This window comes from Gossypium hirsutum, chromosome D08 (genome assembly GCF_007990345.1).
Source record: "Gossypium hirsutum isolate 1008001.06 chromosome D08, Gossypium_hirsutum_v2.1, whole genome shotgun sequence".
NCBI classification, from domain to species: Eukaryota; Viridiplantae; Streptophyta; class Magnoliopsida; order Malvales; family Malvaceae; genus Gossypium; species Gossypium hirsutum.
The window spans coordinates 67,482,092-67,501,927 of record NC_053444.1 but is presented as its reverse complement, the minus strand read 5'-3'; the positions used below and the strand labels follow the sequence as shown (position 1 = coordinate 67,501,927).

The following is a 19,836-nucleotide window of genomic DNA, read 5'->3' as shown; positions in this document are numbered from 1 at the left end:
AACCCTGAAATTTTTGAAACCTCTTAATGCAATTAAACCAAAGCCTTATTGGTTTAATTTGAAATGTTTTGAGTTAACTAAGTCCAAGAGAGCGGAATTTGCCTAAAGTTGGATTTTATTGAATTTTATTTGTATAATTATATATATATATAATTATGCTTTTATACAACTTGTAGACCACCAACATGAATAAATTATTATCAATACATACATCACAATACATGTAAGCAATTCATGTGACTCGAGCTTGCAATCCGCCAATAAGAAAGAATCAAAATTATTATTTTTACTTAAGCATTTAATTTTACTTGAATTAGAATAAAAATATTTAATTATGATTTTAGTTAAATCCTTTTTTAAAAATTGTCATAAGTTGAACCCTCTTCATTTACAATTTGATTAAAATGTCCAATTGATAATACTATTAATTATTCTTGTTAAAAAGATCACATGGATTTTCATAGTAAGAAAATTATCCAAACCAGCTTTATTGTGTGAAAGTTATCAATGAGATAATCTACATGGCAATAGTTATTAGTAGTATCAATTTGGACTTATTGATAACATAATAAAAGTAGGATGATCATCAATTTTAATATAAGTCTAGTCGTGAATTTAGGGTTAAATGCAAGTTCAAATTGGAAATGAAGTGACTAACGGAATACATATTTAAAGTGAATAACATAATAACTCATTCATATAATCAACAAGATACAAAATAAAATGACAGTCATGCATAAAAATAACAAACGGCAGAAAATGTCACAATTTTCCTAAAGATTCTCGAAAACATTGGGAGATGGAAACGAAAAATGACATTTTTATTATGCTAACAATGTAAATGAATCGAAGGTGGTTTATTAGTAGGATCAAGGCCAAGCTAGCAATTTTTTTTAGGGGGCTGAAAATTTTTTTTAACTTTTAATAGTCTATATCTTTATAATTTTTAAAGGATTAAATTAAATTTTCATAATTTTAGGGAGGTTAAAGTGTAATTTTACTTTTATTAATTTAAAACAATAATTTCTCATTTTAGGGGGCCGGGCCCCTGCCAGTGCTAGCCCCCTAGATTCGCCTCTGGGTAGGATGTTGACTTTTTTTTCAAATGTAATTTGAATTTTTTTTTTTGAACTCAAAAGCCAGCCTCTTTATTGAAGAATGGAACAAAGAAAAACAATTAAAAGAACCAATAGTTACAAGGAAAACACTAAAACAAATCTCTCAGTCGTGGGATTCCGACCGACAGTTGCTCAAATAAGATCATTACAATAAAATGTAAATATATATATTAATATATGTCAAATAAAATAATCTAATCCTTAATTAATGAATTTATTTAAAAGTTTAATTATAATTAAAATTGTTCACAAGTCGAGTTTGGTTCGCGTCAAAAAAAAAAACATGACTGCTGACTCATTTAGAAAACAAGCCTTATTTTTTTTCCAAGTCTATTTTGGGGCTTATATTTTTGTCAAAATTTATCCACTTTTTAAATGAATCTAGTCGGACCCATAAACAAATCTAATCAAAGCACACCATTGAAAATTAATTAGAAAATAGAATAGAAAAGAAAAACCACCCATAATTTTTTTTTTTTTTTGGTTTTTAAACTGTTGATTGAGTTTCTCTCATCAGTTGAGTTTTAATTAATCAAGAAATTACTAAATACTCAATTATTCTACAAAATAAAGATTTATTATAAAGAGTTTATTATTATTATTTTGTATAAAGTTTTAAAAATATACTCATAATAATATTTGAACTCAAGAATTAAGGCATTTGACGTTTTAATTTTATCATTTTAATCAAAATCCGATTTATTTTTAGATAATCACATAAATACAATAACCCAACACATTTGATATGTGGCTGACACTTAAGTGGAGTAATGGTTAAAGTTGAAGTTAGATACCTAGATAGTATGGCTTTAAATTCTATCATCTCACATTCACTTATACATTTCAAACCAATACCGAGTATATGTTCGAACTAAAACACATACATGACAATTGTATCATATAACCCATATAAGTCTGTAACAATTGCACAGAATAAGACTTAATTATTCAATAACTCAAAACTTCAACTTTAGCATATAATACCAATAATAATTAAGATTAAAAAGGCAAATGATGAAAGGATAATTTGAGTTTAGGTTAGACATATTTACCTTCTTCCTTTGGTGCAAAATGATCGTTATTTTGGTTGAAGACATTGGATGAGAAAATAACAATCAAACACCACAAAATGACTTACAATTCACCCTCACTGAATTTGCCTCATAGCCTGGCCTCGGCTTATATATAGCATGCAGAGTAGCCAGGGGTTGGAAGACGTCCACCGCGTGAAGCTCGCACCGCCAGAAAACTAATAATTAATGCTCGCTCGATCGCGCACCCGTTAACTGGAGTGGCCATTGGCTCTCGCGCGCTTAACTAATAATTTTTTTTTTATGATTTAAAAAAAGAGAAAATAACTTAAGTACAGGCTAGAACTTTGTTTTCTAGTCTTCTGATAAAATTAAAAATTATTTTCTGGTCAATTTTTGCTTTGACTTTCGAAAATGGAATTTTTATATTTAACACCTTCAAAAATTATGAAATTATAAGTGAATGCAATATAAAATTACTCTTTAACATCACAAAAAAATTATAATTCAAATCTGGCCCCTTAAAAAATTATAATTCAAATCTGGCCCCTTAAAAAATTATAAAATTTTTATATTTAATTCACGTGTATTAAGTTACACGGGACAAATTTGAGCTAGCATTTAATGTAGGGGTGAATCCAATAATTTTTTTTAGGGAAGTTGAAATTGAATTAATTTTTTTTGTGAGGTTAAAGTATAATTTTATCACTTTTAAAGGAACTAAATAGAATTTTTTCCATAATTGAGAGATGAAAAGTGCAATTTTTTCACATAATAACTTTTAATTATATATTTATTAAGGGATTAAAAGACAATTCTTCCATTTGGCCCCTGCCCACCCCCTAAATTTGCCCCAGGTAACATGTTTAAGAAAAAGAAAAAAATTGATTCGAACCAAGAAGTTTTGATGAGTTATGAAATGCAAGTTTTTTTAAAAAAAAATGCAATTATTTGAACCTAACCAAAAGCTATTTTATTATTTAATTTATAATTAATTTTGTTTTTGTGATTTAAAAATAAATATTTTATATTTAAAATAGAGAAGAAAACTTAAAAGTTCTATTCATTTTTTGTTTGCATAAAATACATCTAAAAATCCAAAATAAAAAATTACTTAATTATACAATGATTCAATTAAAAATATTTTGAAATTTAAGAATCAATTTAAAACCCAAGCAATAGTTTAAAGACATTTGATAATTTAGCCTTTTCAAAAAGATATTATTTTAACAATCAAAATTAGGGATGTTGTTCTTAGCTTCTTTAATGAACTAAAGAAATTTGCTCTGTTCTTGTAGACTTTTCCAATTACTCTGTTTTTTTCTTTTTAATTTCCTCTACACTTTCCCAAATAATTCCACAAAATTATACTTATTTATAAAAATCTAGATCAACAAAGACTGCAAGTTAGTTCAACCAATCATTTTCTTTCAAAAATCAAAACAAAATCAATAAATAATGAATGAAAAAAAAAATGATGATGTATTAGTTTAATAATACAACTAAAGGGATGTGTTAAGTTTATTGAACAACCGTCAAATAAAGGTGAGAAGAGACAATTTAGCTTCAAATAGAAATTAGCAAGTTAGAATATCTTATACTTAGAAGTTATAAATGATCGTATAAATAATAGGATGTGGAATGGAGAAGATGAAGAAAAATAATAAAAGAGCGTAATATTAAAATGTTGCTATAAATGATGGAATTGCTAACAAGCCTGTTTTTTATATTTTTGGGACCTAGGCGAAATAATAAACTAGGTCCTTTTAAAAAAAATTATAAAATGTAATACAATATACTAATAATTTTATTAAAATAATACGTTTTATGATATTAAGCGAATAATATATTTTTCTAACAAAATTTTTTAAAAATTCATTCAATCTACTCCTATGTTGTCAACTACAAAAACACAAAAAATAAAAAAAATGGGTTCTATGAGCATTCAGAGATACAAAATCATTACTGATAACATAAACATCAATGTTTTTCAAAAAATCCTTCTCGATTTTTTATTTTAAAAACTAGTTACTACTAATAAAAGGGACAAATATCAAAATTATGCACGAATCTTGATCTAATATGTAATGTTATACATGACTATTAAGAGAATATCTTTTTTATTTTAAAATATCATATTAGTGAACTTATTAGAAAAATTAGACGTAGTTAACAATTGAACCCGAATTTTAGAACATGGAAAATATAAGGATTAAATTTAAAATATACAAAAAGTATAAGGATTTAAAAGCATATTTTAAGCTATTATATATATAGTAGTATCTATTTTAGTTACACCTAGGTCACTACTGTACAAAACCCATGTATTAGATTTCCTTTTAGATTTTTATATAAAAAATCAATTATAAGTGGATATGGCGTGATGGTTATCACAATAAATCATAACTTTTGATTTTAATGCATCGAAAAAATGTAAATTATGTATTCAAGTAAGAAAATAAATATCTATTCATACTATTATTATTTAAGAATTTTATTTAATTATATGATGAACTAATCCAAACTCAATTTAATTGTGAATTCATTAAAAAGGATAGTTAATTTATATATTGTTACTAGAGTAAAAAAAATCCATTTAGATTGATGTAATTTATTTTTAGAGTATAATAAAAGAATAATTTAACTGTGAACATACTACGTCGCGACACGACGAGCTCAAGTCAGTGAGTGACGTTGTAACTAGGAATCCCAACGTTGCGATGAGGGCTCAGGGTTTTGAAAACTTTACAATTTAGTCCCGATTTGATTATAAATTGTTACGAGTGGAATTGGAAGTTTGAATTGAATTACGATAGGTTTTTAAATTATGTTGTAAATGCTATTTAGTCTTAGCGGTGCGATTAAAATGATTGAATGAATCGAATTTAACAGAAGTTGCTTCGGCAATGAATGTAATATTCTGGTACTCGGTCCCAATGAGCGGCTCGGGTATCGGGGTGTTACAGCAAGTTTAAAATTCATGGTTACTCAAAACTCAACCAAATTTAATTTTTTATTTAATATATTATTAATTTTAATTTTTTGATATAAAAACAAATATTTTGTATTTAAAATAGCAAAAAAAATTTAAAAGTTCTTGAAATTTTATTGTATTTTTAAAAATATTTATGAAAAAAATTAAAAATTGTCGAATAAAACTCATTTTATCAAAATAAGTCTGAAAATCCAAAAGAAAAATTAATATGGAAAAATTAAGAATCAAATTGAGCCAAACTGAATTATGATAGATGGTTCAAAATATCCGACCAAACTGAATTGATATCACACCCTAATTCTTACATAGATCGAAATCTAAGCATCCATTGGAACGGAATCCGAAAATAATCTGGATTCATTGGTTGATTTGAGTCTTTATCGATAAAAATGTAGAGAGAGACAAAGAGAAAAAGAGAATTTTGAAGGAAAAAAAAAGGAGAAAGGAAATTAGCGCTTAGAAAATACTAATAGTGGCTTATATAAAGTTACCACGATCATGTTGAAAGAAAAGTTTTCAAACTAGACCGGTGATCATACAAATCAAGTCACCGGTTTGTTACTCCAACCGGTTCAATTAAATAAATCATTAAAAGTATTAACAATTCAAGTCAACCATTTGGTTCAACTAACTTTTTTGTCTGATTCAATTGGACCGTACCAGTTCTTAAGTCAATCAATTCAATGCTTTTCTCTGAACTTGTACCTAAATGAAACTTACTCCAACCAATAAATATTTTTAAAAATATTAAAATTCGGTTTAATATTTTTTTATATTTTTATATAAAATCAATAATTACACATATAATGAAACTCTAACTTATATCATGATTTTTAAACTTTCAATTTTATCATTTTATCTAAATGATACATAAACTTTTAATATATATATCATTTTTTTCGCCAACAAGTGTAGTAAGGCGATTTGAAGGTCATTATTTGCATAGGTTTTTCTTTACACTTCTTTCTTTAGGTGGCTTAGGTTAGAGGTTCATTGCTTGGACTCTCAGACTTGGGGTTAAGGCTATCGTGATTCTTGTAAAACGAAATTGAAATAAAGAGCGCTGTAGTTTGTAATCAATAAAAGGTTTCGATTTGGGCTAAGGCTATCTTTCACCCTTGTTTAGATCTGCTGTAGCAAACGGGGCCTAAATGGCAATGTCATTTTATAAACATTGATAATCACTCCGTGTTGGTTTTTTTACAGCTTGCTGGATGGAACTCCGACCAGCTTTTCTCTCGATCTCTTTTCGACCACTCGAGACAACTGCTTGACTTCCTCTTTCGATAGACGGCGAGGATGGCTCAGCCAATGTCCACCATCAGCTACGAGTGTAGTTCCCATTCACAAATTTACCTACAAGATTCACATAAACAATGAATTACCGATTCAACAATATAAACCAGGAAAGATGAAACCCCGGATTTGACCCTATTTTGTAGAACGGGATCAATATATGTAACTCACCAGCATCTGAAACAAGGTAGATAGCTGACATAGCAATATCCCATTTGTCCCCTATTTTATACGAAGGCAAGTGCTCTCGAGCCTTGATGTTAATCTCGTCGGGTGCTAGTTTACTTAAGCCGGCCGGGTGTATCGGCAATAGGGCCAGGAGCAATACCATTGACCCGGATATCGTTGTCAGTTCCCCACTCGAGTGCTAAGTTTCTAATAATGCTATCAACAGCTGCCTAACATAAAGAAACACTGCAAATAAGCATAACTCGAGAATAGGGCCGTGGTTGCAGAGATATCGGAGGATGAAATTTATGCGACAAACCTTGGCTGCAAAGACGTGTATTTGGTACCAAGAAGCTGTATAATGTAAAGTATAGCACTGATATTCAAGATTGATCCGACACTCGGTGAGTTCCTTCCACGTCCTCCCTTTTTGAGATACTCGAGTGCTTCGCGGCACATTGTGAACGTACCAACAGAATTGATATCCATAACTGCATTTAGGAAAAGAAAATGTGCAAAAGCTTCAAAATGCTGTTGTACTTACGGTCAAAGATCAGTGCCGAGCTTAAATGTTGCTCTCTCATTGATAGATTAATGATCAGACGATACTGTGTATGCTACAAATCGTGTTGAGAAGGCAGAAAGTACCTGTTCGAAACCCGTTAGTGGACAAATCTTCAGCAGGCACAAGAAAGTTGCCGGCAGCAGCATTCACGAGTTACGCCTTGTAAAGAGTTCCTTTATGTGAAATATGGAGGCCAGAGTTACGGTTTCGATGTAGATTTTAAATCAGTGGAAAGTGTATTTAGAAAATTGCAGATTTTTGGTGTTATTTAAAACTAATTAATAGCTAAAACATTGTAAATTTAAAAGCTCTTTTTGATTTGTGATTCTATTGGGTACCTTTGGTTAGGATGGCAAATGCTGAGGCCATTGTTTTCGAAAGGTGAACATGGAGCTATTCGAGTATTAGCTTTAAAAGGATAAAAATGTAATAAATCTTAAAATATTTTAGTAAAATATTAATATATTACTCTTTTATTTTCGTAGTTTAAACGCACATTGATATTATTAAAAATAATTAATAATCGGAACAATCGATTGGAGTGGTAAATGTGAGAGTTGATTTGATCGAACAAGATAAATTAATTGAGTAGCGACCAATTAAATCGAGTAGTTAAATTATATTTTATAATCTTTTTCTTAAATAATTTAATTGGTTTGAAATGTTTCGAGTGGGTAAATATCAAAATAATTAAAGTCACCGTCGTTAGATCATACTTTTATTTTAATCACCTAAGCTTTAAATCTTTAATGTCAATCGATTATACATATGACATCATGCAAACATTTTCATTTTAAAATGAAAGCGGTGAAAATAAATATTATAGAACAAATATTTTAGGTAATCCGATGGGATAACATTGTGTAGTAAATTTACTTTTACAAAAAAAAAGAATTATATCATAATCTTACATTCCACACAAAAATATATTGAAATGTAAATATCAATTTAAAATAAGGAATATAGTTTATGATTATCTTATATCGTATTAGTAAAAGCAATCAAATAGTATAAATATTTGCAAATTTGGGTCTTCCAATTAACCCCTGGCTACTACTTCACTGAAAAAAAAAACAATGAAAAAAACAGTATCATACAAGGGAAAGAAAAGGCATGACTTTATGAATCCAAAATGAAAAGAAAATTGAAGGCAATGAGTGGTATTTACCGAAGGAGTGCAGTTAATTGATGAGCCTTTGCAAAATCACCTTCCTCACGAGCTTTAAGGATGTTGAACATTAGGGCTAACCGGATTTGAGTGGTGGCGGTTTGTTGAATAATTCGATTAGTTTCACGGCGGAGCTGCTCGCATTCATAGTTGATACCTTGCAATTTGGCCCCAACTTGCCTTTGCCCTTCTTTTATGCTTTTTTGCTCTTTGCTCACCACTTTCATCTCTGTTTTCAACTTATTCAGCCTTTTCCTCATGGATTTTCTCCCTTGCTTCAAACCCTTCAAAAAAACAAATTCTTTTTATCTATACTATTTATTAAGTCTTTTGCTGAATTGATATCATGAGTCAACCAGAGACTAACTCAAATCAGGAAATTATTCGAGAGCATTTTAGTTTTTTTTTTCTTAAAAAACCATTAAAATATGCATATGGTAGGATTTAAACCCACGTCAAATGACTTCATAAAATCTTTAATTTACCATTCAACTAGAGTTTTATTTTGATACTTTTATATATTTTCATTTTTATTATGAACACTTTATTTTAAAACATAGATCTATGTTATAAATACATGTAAGCAATTCATGTGACTCGAGCTTGCGACATGGGTTGCAGGGTTAACATCTCTGACGTATCAGCCAATGGTAAAGGTTAAAAATTATTATTTTTACTTAAACATTTTAATTAAATTAGAATAAAAATATTAAATTATGATTTTAGTTAATTCTTTTTTTTTTCATATGTCGATCCCTCTTTATCTACAATTTTATTAAAATGTTCAAATTGATAACGCTATTAACCATTCTGGTTAAAAAGATCACATGAAATTTCATAGTAAGAAAATTATCCAAGCTAGCTTAATTGTATGAAAGTTATCAATGAAATAATCTACATATTTACTTATCGACAATAGTTATTAGAAGTATCAATTTGGACTTACTAATAACATTATAAAAATAGGATGATCAAATTATGCAAAATTAAAATATAGAGATTAAAATTTTTAATTTTAATATAAGTCTAGCTGTCAATTTAGGGTTAAACACAAATTCAAATTTGAAATGAAGTATCTTTAAAACATGTTGATCAAATTATAAACATTTGATCCACGATAAAAAGGTTAAATTTTTTTTATTTTAGTATAAGTCTAGCCATTAATTTAGGGATTAAATTCAAGTTCAAATTTGAAATGAAGCATCTTTATAAACATGTTTTTAAAAAAAGACGTGTCAATCAAATTTAAGAGAATTTTTTTTCAACACAAAAGATTTAAGTTACTTATGTAGTAAATACACATATATTTATAATTTGGTTCACGTGTTTTAAATATACTCCTTATCAAATTTAAACGATTTTTAACATCCAAATTAATAGCTAGATTATTGAAAGTGATTAATTAATATGTTACTAATACATTAAAAACTCAATTAAAATATTTTAAAAATAAAATTTAATCTAATAATTTTGAAAGAGAAAATGCATACAAATATGTTTAATAAATTATGAGTATAATAAGGGTAAATTACACCAAAAAAAGGATTTTATCAAATTTGTCGCTCCTTTATTAAATAATAATGGAAGACTAACGATGCATTTGTATGAAAAAAATTTGGGATCCAAAATAGGAGTGACCCCTACTTAAAGTGACTGATGGGTAGTTTATCGTAATTTTAGAGTGATTAATGTGGAAATGCACTGTTGGTCTTCCATTATCATTTAATAGTAGAGCGACCAATTTGATCAATTTTTCTTTTTCTTTTTCTTTTTTCCTTTTTATATTTTGTATAAAATTTAGAAAAATATACCCATAATAATATTTGAACTCAAGAACTAAGGCCTTTGAAATTTTAACTTTATCATTTTAATCAAAACCCGATTTATTTTTAGATAATAACATAAATACAATAACCCAACATGTTGAATATGTGGCTGACACAATGACTTTAAATTCTATCATCTCACACTTATCCATTTCAAACTAATACAAAGTATATATCCGAAATAAAACACACACATAGCAATTGTGTCACAGTCCATGTAAGTCAAACCCGTAACAATTGGATAATTGTGTCACAACCTACGTAAGTCTAAACCCGTGACAATTGCATAAGATAAGACTTAATTATTCAATAACTCAAAACTTTCTACTTTAATCGACAATACATTAAAAAGGCAGAAAATTCGAGTTAGGCATATTTACCTTCCTCCTTTGGTGCAAAATGAACCATCTTTTGGTTCCCCACATTGAACGAAAAAAAAAGAAGCAAACACCACAAAATAACTTATGAGTCACCCTCATTCAAAAAAGAGACAATTCCATGTTTATTTGCCTCATAACCTGGCCTCTGCTTATATATAGTAGCTGGGGATTGGAAGGAGTCAACGGCGAGAAAACTCGATGCTCGCTCGATCGCGCACTGATTAACTACAGTAGCTGTTAGCCCTCGCGCGCTTGACTCCATTTATGGTCTGCATTTTAAAATTATGCGAACAAAGTAAATTATGGTATAAGCTGGAGCTTTGTCTTTTAATCTCCTACTAAACCATAGAATTATGGTAAAATTAACATTGATCTTCCAAAATGAATTTTTTTATTTCAAAAATTATGAAATTATAAATTAATACAAAATAAAATTACACTTTAACATCTAAAATAATTTATAATTCAATTTTCATCCTTAAAAATATTTCCAAGAAATTCCTTCCAGATTTTTTTTTCTTCGCTTCTTTAATGGGGCGGGGGTCAACTTTTGTAATTGCTCTGTTTTTTCCTTTAATTTCAGCTTTGACTGTCTCTATTGTTTAACACCAAACTCCTTTGACTTTTACTCAGTCTTCCTAAAATTTCCACAAAATTATAAAATTTTAAATAAACATAGAATTTTTCTCTAAATCGAAAACAAAATCTATTCGGCTTGAGATGTTTGGAAGGTTTATAGAATATAAGTTTAAAACCTGTGGTTATTTGAAACTAAACTAAATTTTATTTTTTTATTTAATATATAATTAATTTTAATTTTTTGATATAAAAATAAGTATTTTGTATTTAAAATAGGAAAATTAATTTAAAAGTTCTGGAAAGTTTATTATTTTTTAGAAATATTTATGAAAAAAATTTAGAAATTTTGTCAAATAGAACTCATTTTATAAAAAATAATTTAAAACATCAATAATAGCTTATATATAATCACCACATTCATGCTAAAAGAAAAATTTTTAAAAAACTGGACCGATGGTCATACAAATCAATTTACCGATTTGTTGTTCCAGCCGGCTTGATTAAAAAAATTATTAAAAATCCAAGTCAACTAATTTTTTTTTGCCTAATTCAATCGATTTACTTGTACTCCAATTAAAACCTATTCCAACCAGGTTTTGAATCTTGGTATGAGATTTATTAATTAAATTGACTCATGACTTTAAATTAATAAACGATTTGCACTTTATATTCATTATTTTGTTGAAATAATTGAATAGAAGTGTTTCAAGTTTTAAGTCATTTTTTATTACAAATCTTTTCACATTTTAAGTACCTAATTTCTTGCAACTCTTTCAAGTTTAATGACATACTTAATTTTCTTAGTATCTTCTCATGCTTTAAGTAGTAGTTTCATGTTTTACATATTACTCAATTTCTTAAAACTCTTTCATGCTTTAAATAATTTATTTTTCATGTTTTAAGAAATTTTTTCATATTTTAAATAATTTTTTTTATGTATTACAGTTTACTTAATTTCTTATAATCCCTTTATGTATTTTAAAAATTTCCGAGATAAATGAAAATATATTATGTATTTCTTGGGAGGATAAGAGAATGACATGCTGAGTTACTTGCAAAAACAACATGCCATAACCTTTAATTCCATATATAATACATATTATATCATATAACTTACAAATAGTTATTGCCGAAACCATTTCTTTGAAAACAAAAATTTAGTTGTCGACTTAAAAATAAAAATTGGAGTCGCCACCGATCCTTTATTGAGGTGTGATCGGCCCACCTTAAAAAAATATTCTGGTCTACGAAATTTAAGAAAACGGGTTCAGGAGTCAGTTACGCACGAGGAAGGGTTAGCACCCTCGTAACGCCCAAAATTGGTACCAAATTAATTATTTAATGTCTTGAGATCGAATGGATAATTTGTTTCTGCTTTAAAAAACTCGTCTCGAGATAACAAAATGTCACATCCATTGAGTTATGACACAACCCTTTGAAGTCTCAAGAGTAAATTTTAATCTTGAAATGTTTACGATTTAAAAAAAAGGGATACTCGACTATTTAAATTCAACGGAGAAAATTGAAGCCCAGTAAATTAGGACACAATCTCCTCGAGAATTTTGGACGCCGAATATTTTGAAAACTTGCGGATAAAAGAGTTTTAGTAGTTTAAACAAATCAATAATATATCTAAGGAATAAAGGTATTTTAATATAAATTGTATACGTACATATAAAATAATATCATATAAAAACTTTCATACAAATCTTTAAATCAAAAAAATATACATAACATGAGTTTTAAAAACATACACTGCAAAATAAACACATCAAAATATATGCATTATACTGGATTCTAAAAAGAAAATAAAACAATATATTGTAAGATAAAAAAATAATATATGACAATAATAAAAATAGAATAAAAAAGATGCATGCAAAAAAAAAGGTTAGATAAATTGTTACAAAAATATAATAACAATAGTAATAATCATAATAATAATAATAATAATATTAACAATAGTAATAGTAGTAATGAAGATTAGAATGATAATAAAATAAAACCAAATATAAAACATAAAGAACGATGAAAAAAAAACTAAAAGAGTAAATAAAATAAAATAAAAAATAAAACACAAAGCAAAATTAGAAACAAGACAGAGGAAAAAAAAACTAAATCGCCCTTGAAATAAAAAAAATTAAAATAAAATAGGGCTGAAAATTATATTAAAGAAAAAGACTAAATTAAAATTTTAATAAAAAAAGGGGGTAAAAATCGGAAACAAAAAGACCCATCTTGAATGCGCAAGCAATAACGGAGGACCAAAAGGGAAATTATTCCCGCCTTCCAAAACGCTGCGCAACGTTGGGCTAAATTGAAACAAAAATAAAATATGCCTCCGAAATTTAAAAGAAATAAAAAAATCTAAAAATACAATGTAAAACAGGAGGACTAATTGTGCAAATGGCCCAATTTAACAAAACACGCGGATCCCCTTTGGCCGGGTCGGGTCACATATGGGCAAACATAAAACGACGTCGTTTTGGGCATTCTGAATCCCACCAAAACGGCGCCGTTTTGGTCCTTCTATAAAGCCCAAAATTTTGCTTTGAAATTCATTTAGACCCCATTTTTTTTAAAAAAACTTCAAAAACCTCTCAACTCTCTCTCCCCTTTCTCTCCTTCTAGCCAAAGCTCCGGTGCTGGGCCACCGTGGCGGCCGCCGGTCTCCGGCTACGGTGCCGTCGTCCGCGGTGGCCGAAAAATGAAAGGTCACCATATTTTTTGGTTTTTCCATCCCCAGACCCATGGAACACCGATTTTCATCGGAATCGGCACCTCTTCCTTGACAAAGGCACAATTTTTACTTCTTTTACCCTTTATTTCTTTAAAACCAAACAAAACAAAATAAAAATAAATAAATAAATAAGTAAACTGAATCAAAAAACTACCTTTGAAAAAGATTGATATCTAAACTGATTTTTTTGTTTTCTTTTTGGTTCATTCGTAAGTCCATAAAAAATACAAAGATTTGGGTATTTATAACCCAAGATTTCCTATTTTTTCTCTATTTTTACAATGTTTGAGTTGTTGTCGGACTCTCTTAGTCCTTTTGCAAGTACACACATGGTGGCTCGGGCGGAAAAGCGGCGCGCGCGGTGGCCAGCTTCGAGACGTGCGGCGGCTGGAGACCTTGCTAGGGGCGGCGGCTAAGGACTTTGCTACCTAGGGTTTCTTAGTTTTTAGTTTGGTGTTGGGCTAGGGTTAGTTTTTTAGGTTATTGGGCTAGGTAATTTGGGTCTGTTTTATTTATTTTGGTTTTGGGTTTAAATTTTTTTTGGTTTTATTATTTGTATATGGGCTGGGCAAAATTGGGTATTACAGCTGCCCCTCTTTGCTCGTTGTTGTATAATGAGAACGGACCAAAGACTTTAAAATGACCAATTTTGTCCAGTCGAGTTTGGACCTTAGCGCTTCTATTCTTCAAGTAGCCTCTTCCTAACCCACTATAGCTTCAGGGAGATAAGGCTCACTTTCTTCAACCTACTCCACTGCAACTTTAGGGAGATAAGATTGATATCTTCAACCAGCTCCACTGCAATTTTAGGGAGATAAGATTGATATCTTCAACCAGCTCCACTGTAACTTCAGGGAGATAAGGTTAGTTATCTTCAGTCTTGATCTGCTCAGCTTGGAAAGATAAGATTTACCGTCTTTGATCTGCTCCACTATTGCTTAGGGAGACAGGATCTACAATATTCAACCCACTCCACTGCTGCTCAGGGAGATAGGATTAATGGCTTAAATCTGCTTCTCCACTATCTTGGGAAGATAAGATTCACCATCTTTGATCTGCTCTACTACTGCTTAGGGAGACAAAATCTGCAATCTTCAACTTACTCCACTGCTGCTCAGGGAGATAGGACTAATGGTTTAATAGAGGTGTAAATTAATTTGTTACATTATTTTTATATGTAAATTGGGAGATATTTATTTAACATAGAAATTTTGTGATTTGATTTTAAATTTTTTTTATTATGTCCTCGTATCATTAAATAAATTATAACTCTTATCCTTATTTAGATTTTTTAAAGAATTTAAAATCCATTTGTTTAATTTATTTTTATTTATATTCATGAGATAAATTATTTTTTGAAAAATCCCATTTGTAGTTTTATTTATTTATTTTTAGGTTCCATGAGATCAAGTAAGACAGGATTAACAGAAGAAAAAAAAGTCCCTTCATCAATCTACAATACCCTTTTTGAATGTTTGTTCTTTTTTCAAATGGGTTTCTCTTTTAATTCTTGAAGCTGAATTTATTTGTAGATTCAAGATTATTTTTTTTGCTTATTTTTAAGTTGAATTTTATTATAATTTTTAATGGTTTGCTAATGTATTTGAGAGATGATGACCGAATATAGAAACTTTTGATTAAGGTGATTTTGTAGTGTTTTTATTTGGGTGTAAATTGTGTTTGTTTGCGAGTTATTATGCAAATGTATAGTTTTATAGGTAAAATATTTCAATTTCTAATTGATGTAAACTACTATGGAGTTCTGTATTAAGAGTTGGATCACATTTTATCCTCTCTATTTAAAAAATGAGCAAATTAATTTTTTATTAAGGAACAAACTGATCATTCTATTAAAAGTTTCATCTAATTCTATTATTAAAAACTAGTCCCTATATATCAACATGAAGAACACACGACATACCATGTATCTTTGTTTGGTTATTCCGTTAGTCATACTTAACGATATAGATAGATGGAATTTTTAACAAAAAAATCAATTTACTCTCTCATCTAACATACAATGATTAATTTATCTATTTTTTTAAGTAGAGGGACTACAATTTGACTCTTAATACAGGAGCCTCTATAGTACCTATACCACGAAACTATAGATTTTAAGAGCAAGATACTAATAACACTATCTTTTAATTCTTACCAAACACAAGGTGAGAAGAGTAATAAATATCACAATTTCAACAACCAAACACAATAATATGGTAAGATATCTTTCACTCTTGTTTTAGATCCACTGTACTAAACGGGGCCTAAATGGCAATGTCATTTTATAAATTCTATAACCTCTATAGCTTTTAGCTATAAGTTGAAGCATTGATAATCACTCCATGTTGGTTTTTTTACAGCTTGCTGGATGGAACTCCGACCGGCGTTTCTCTCGATCTCTTTTCGACCACTCGAGACAACTGCTTGACTTCCTCTTTCGGTAGACGGCGAGGATTCCTCAGCCAATGTCCTCCATCAACTACGAGTGTAGTCCCATTCACAAATTTACCTTCAAGATTCACATAAACGAGGAATTACCGATTCAACAATATAAACCAGTTAAGATGAAACCCCGGATTTGACCCTATTTTGTAGAACGGGGATCAACATATGTAACTCACCAGCATCTGAAACAAGGTAGATAGCTGACATAGCAATATCCCATTTGTCCCCTATTTTATACGAAGGCAAGTGCTCTCGAGCCTTGATGGTAATCTCGTCGGGTGCGAGTTTACTTAAGCCGGGTGTATCGGCAATAGGGCCAGGAGCAATACCATTGACCCGGATATCGTAGTCAGTTCCCCACTCGAGTGCTAAGTTTCTGGTAATGCTATCAACTGCTGCCTAACATAAAGAAACACTGCAAATAAGCATAACTTGAGAATAGGACCATGGTTGCAGAGATATCGGAGGATGAAATTTATGCGACAAACCTTGGCTGCAGAGACGTGTATTTGGTACCAAGAGGCTGTATAATGTAAAGTAGCACTGATATTCAAGATTGATCCTCCACTCGGTGAGTTCCTTCCACGTCCTCCCTTTTTGAGATACTCGAGTGCTTCGCGGCACATTGTGAAGGTACCAACAGAATCAATATCCATAACTGCATTTAGGAAAAGAAAATGTGCAAAAGCTTCAAAATGCTATTGTACTTATGGCCAAAGATCAGTGCCGAGCTTAAATGTTGCTCTCTCATTGATAGATTAAAGATCAGATGATACTGTGTACGCTGCAAATCGTGTTGAGAAGGCTGAAAATACCTGTTCGAAACCCGTTAGTGGACAAATCTTCAGCAGGCACAAGAAAGTTTCCAGCAGCAGCATTCACAAGAATGTCAATATGGCCAAAATGTTTGAAAGTTGATTCAATCACTCTTTTTGCATCTTCCTGCTTACGAACATCCCCCTCAAAGCCAACAGCCTTTAAAAACAATAGTAAGTAAATGCAATGTCAGCTGAAAAGTACAGAGAGAAAAAACCCCGAAATACAAATCAAGCAAAATACAGCACATCAAACAATCGATGAATCAATAACCTATCCAATGTGTATGTATATGTGTGTGCGTGTATGTGTGTGTGTGTGTGTGTGTGTGTGGCATTTCACATGATATGCTTATATGAAACATGTGTTTCAACTTTAAACTATGATAAAGGACAAAGAGGTACTTAGTTAATGAAATGAAGCAGGAAGATAATACAAACAAAGATTGCACTAACTTTAAAAGAAGACCAATCCAACACACACCAAGCATTAGATACATATATCATGGGATTATTACTTTACTCCCAAGAAAACATGTCTTATAAGATATGCAGTGCACCCATTTAGATGCCTAGAGAGACCCTCCATTTTCTTTCCAATGTGGATTAATGCTTTTTTTTAAAACGCGTGGTGTGACACATGCTTCCCTCGGTCCTACTCAAAGGTTGGGTTTGAATTCCTCATCCCCTAATATACATGCACATATATCTATAGTAGGAATCACCATGTCACCAAACTATTACTCAGTTCCCTAGAAACATGTCTGATAAGATGCGCAGTGCATCTGCTTATACAACCAAAGAGACCTTCACTTTCCTAACCAATGCGGGATTAACGCATGATATCTACTTCTTTAAACACATGCTTTCCCCAGCCCTAATCAAAGGTTGGGTTTGAATTCCTGATCCCCTAATATACAAACACATATATTGATAGTAGGAATCACCATGTCATTCGGACTATTACTCAATTCACAAGAAACATGTCTGATAAGATGTGTAGTGTAACCGTTTATACACCCAAAGGGGCCTTCACTTTCCTATCCAATGTGGGATTAACTCGCGATATCTACTTCTTTAAACACATGCTTTCCCCAGCTGTACTCAAAGGTCGGGATAGTTTTTTAATACAATGCTACTTCTACCCATAAAATCGGAGGAAAAAAGTTCTTAAACACACTCGAATTCACCTTTTCCTTATTGTTGCAATAAGAACCCTGACAACCAACCTAAGACTCAATCTGCGGTCAAAGGTAAGGTTTGAAACTTTGAATTCCCCATCCCCTAATATACATATATGTATATATATAGTAGGAACCACCATTTTTTTTCCCAATTTCATCGAAATACCTAACACACACATATGAAGCAGAATTCTATAAAATATGACCCTACAAGACAAGCAACAAATGGGGATAATTTAGATAAAAAAATAACTTAAGTCCCCAAAAGAGATCCCTCCAATGGCTAAGAAAGGATTGGGATTTATGGAATCATTGAGATGATGCAAATCATGATCAAAACTAAAAGATCAACTGAATTCAAACAACAAGAAGGGCTATAAATATGATTAAAAAATTTGAAATAAAAAAGGGGATGAAAAAAAGTTTACATGAATCCCAAGGGATTGAAGAGCAGAAACAGCAGCTTGAAGGACATGTTTGCGTCGACCCATAATAGCAATTGAAGCTCCATGTTTGCCCAACTGGGTAGAAATCTCGAAACCAATGCCTGAGCCACCGCCTGTAATTAAACCCACTTTCCCTTTCAAAATGTCTGCTTTGAACGGTGACTCCATTGCCGTTCTCTCTCTCAATTATGGCCACTAATCCAATCAAAACTTAATAAAGCCAAACAGGAAGATGAAAAGTGAACGGCACAAAATAATGCCACATACACACCCACTCAGTCAGTGTTCCATAACAGCAACTCTACTTACAGTTAGTATTAGTGGACTACACGGCTCCACCAGCTCACTCGCTTTCTTTTACAACAATAAAAGGTTAAATTCTACTCTTAGTCTTTGTACTTTACAAATTTTCTTATTTAATCCTTATATTTTATTTTAGTCATTTTTAATTTCTATACTTTTCAAATTTTAAAATTTTCGATTTTCAAATTTGTGGATTTAATCCTGCTTAACTATAAAATTAGCTCTTAAACTATATTACTTTTTCAATTTAGGTATTTAAAGCTTTTCTTTTGTCAAAATGATTATTAAACTATCAATTTTGTCCATTTTATCTCAAAGTTCGTACGGCGTCTAGTAAGAATGGACCACATGTCACATTTTTATTGGTTGGAATCATATTTTAAGGGTAAAATGAGACGAAATTAATAATTTAAATATCACTTAAAAAAAGAACTTTAAGTATCTAAATGAGAAAAATAGTATAGTTTGTGGGCTACTTTAGTATTTAAGGCAGAAAAATGTGAGTTCCATATATATCTTCAAATATATTAAAAATAAAAATCATAGAATATATATGGAAGCTTCTTTTAACTCCAATACTAATAATTGATAATAATCCTTATTTTGTTTTTCCTTAAATGTATTTAATATCTTTTTTCTTAGTTTTGTAATTGAATTATCATTTTCCTCCCATTTTACTCTAAAATTATCAACATTCAATAAGTACATTTTTATTAGAAAATTTTTATTAGAAAGTCTATGTCCTGAATTAAGCCAAACAAAAAATATCAACAAATT

General features: G+C 30.2%; 2 protein-coding genes and 1 pseudogene across 2 annotated transcripts; all 3 read right to left on the bottom strand.

Annotated features, from left to right (window-relative positions):
* Positions 1–6,297: 6,297 nt before the first annotated feature.
* LOC107928330 (peroxisomal 2,4-dienoyl-CoA reductase [(3E)-enoyl-CoA-producing]-like) lies at positions 6,298–7,323 on the bottom strand (annotated as a pseudogene).
* Positions 7,324–7,971: 648 nt separating this feature from the next.
* Positions 7,972–10,759, bottom strand: LOC107928324 (uncharacterized). Its single transcript, XM_016859512.2, has 3 exons — positions 10,548–10,759; positions 8,342–8,625; positions 7,972–8,234 (listed from the first exon to the last, which is right to left on the bottom strand). Exons 1-3 carry the CDS (start codon positions 10,644–10,646, stop codon positions 8,213–8,215), a joined length of 405 nt encoding a protein of 134 aa, XP_016715001.1. The 5' UTR covers positions 10,647–10,759; the 3' UTR covers positions 7,972–8,212.
* A 5,233-nt stretch (positions 10,760–15,992) lies between these two features.
* On the bottom strand, positions 15,993–19,144 carry LOC107928399 (peroxisomal 2,4-dienoyl-CoA reductase [(3E)-enoyl-CoA-producing]). Its single transcript, XM_016859621.2, has 5 exons — positions 18,739–19,144; positions 17,127–17,286; positions 16,800–16,969; positions 16,488–16,710; positions 15,993–16,375 (listed from the first exon to the last, which is right to left on the bottom strand). Exons 1-5 carry the CDS (start codon positions 18,922–18,924, stop codon positions 16,221–16,223), a joined length of 894 nt encoding a protein of 297 aa, XP_016715110.1. The 5' UTR covers positions 18,925–19,144; the 3' UTR covers positions 15,993–16,220.
* Between the last annotated feature and the right edge of the window lie 692 nt (positions 19,145–19,836).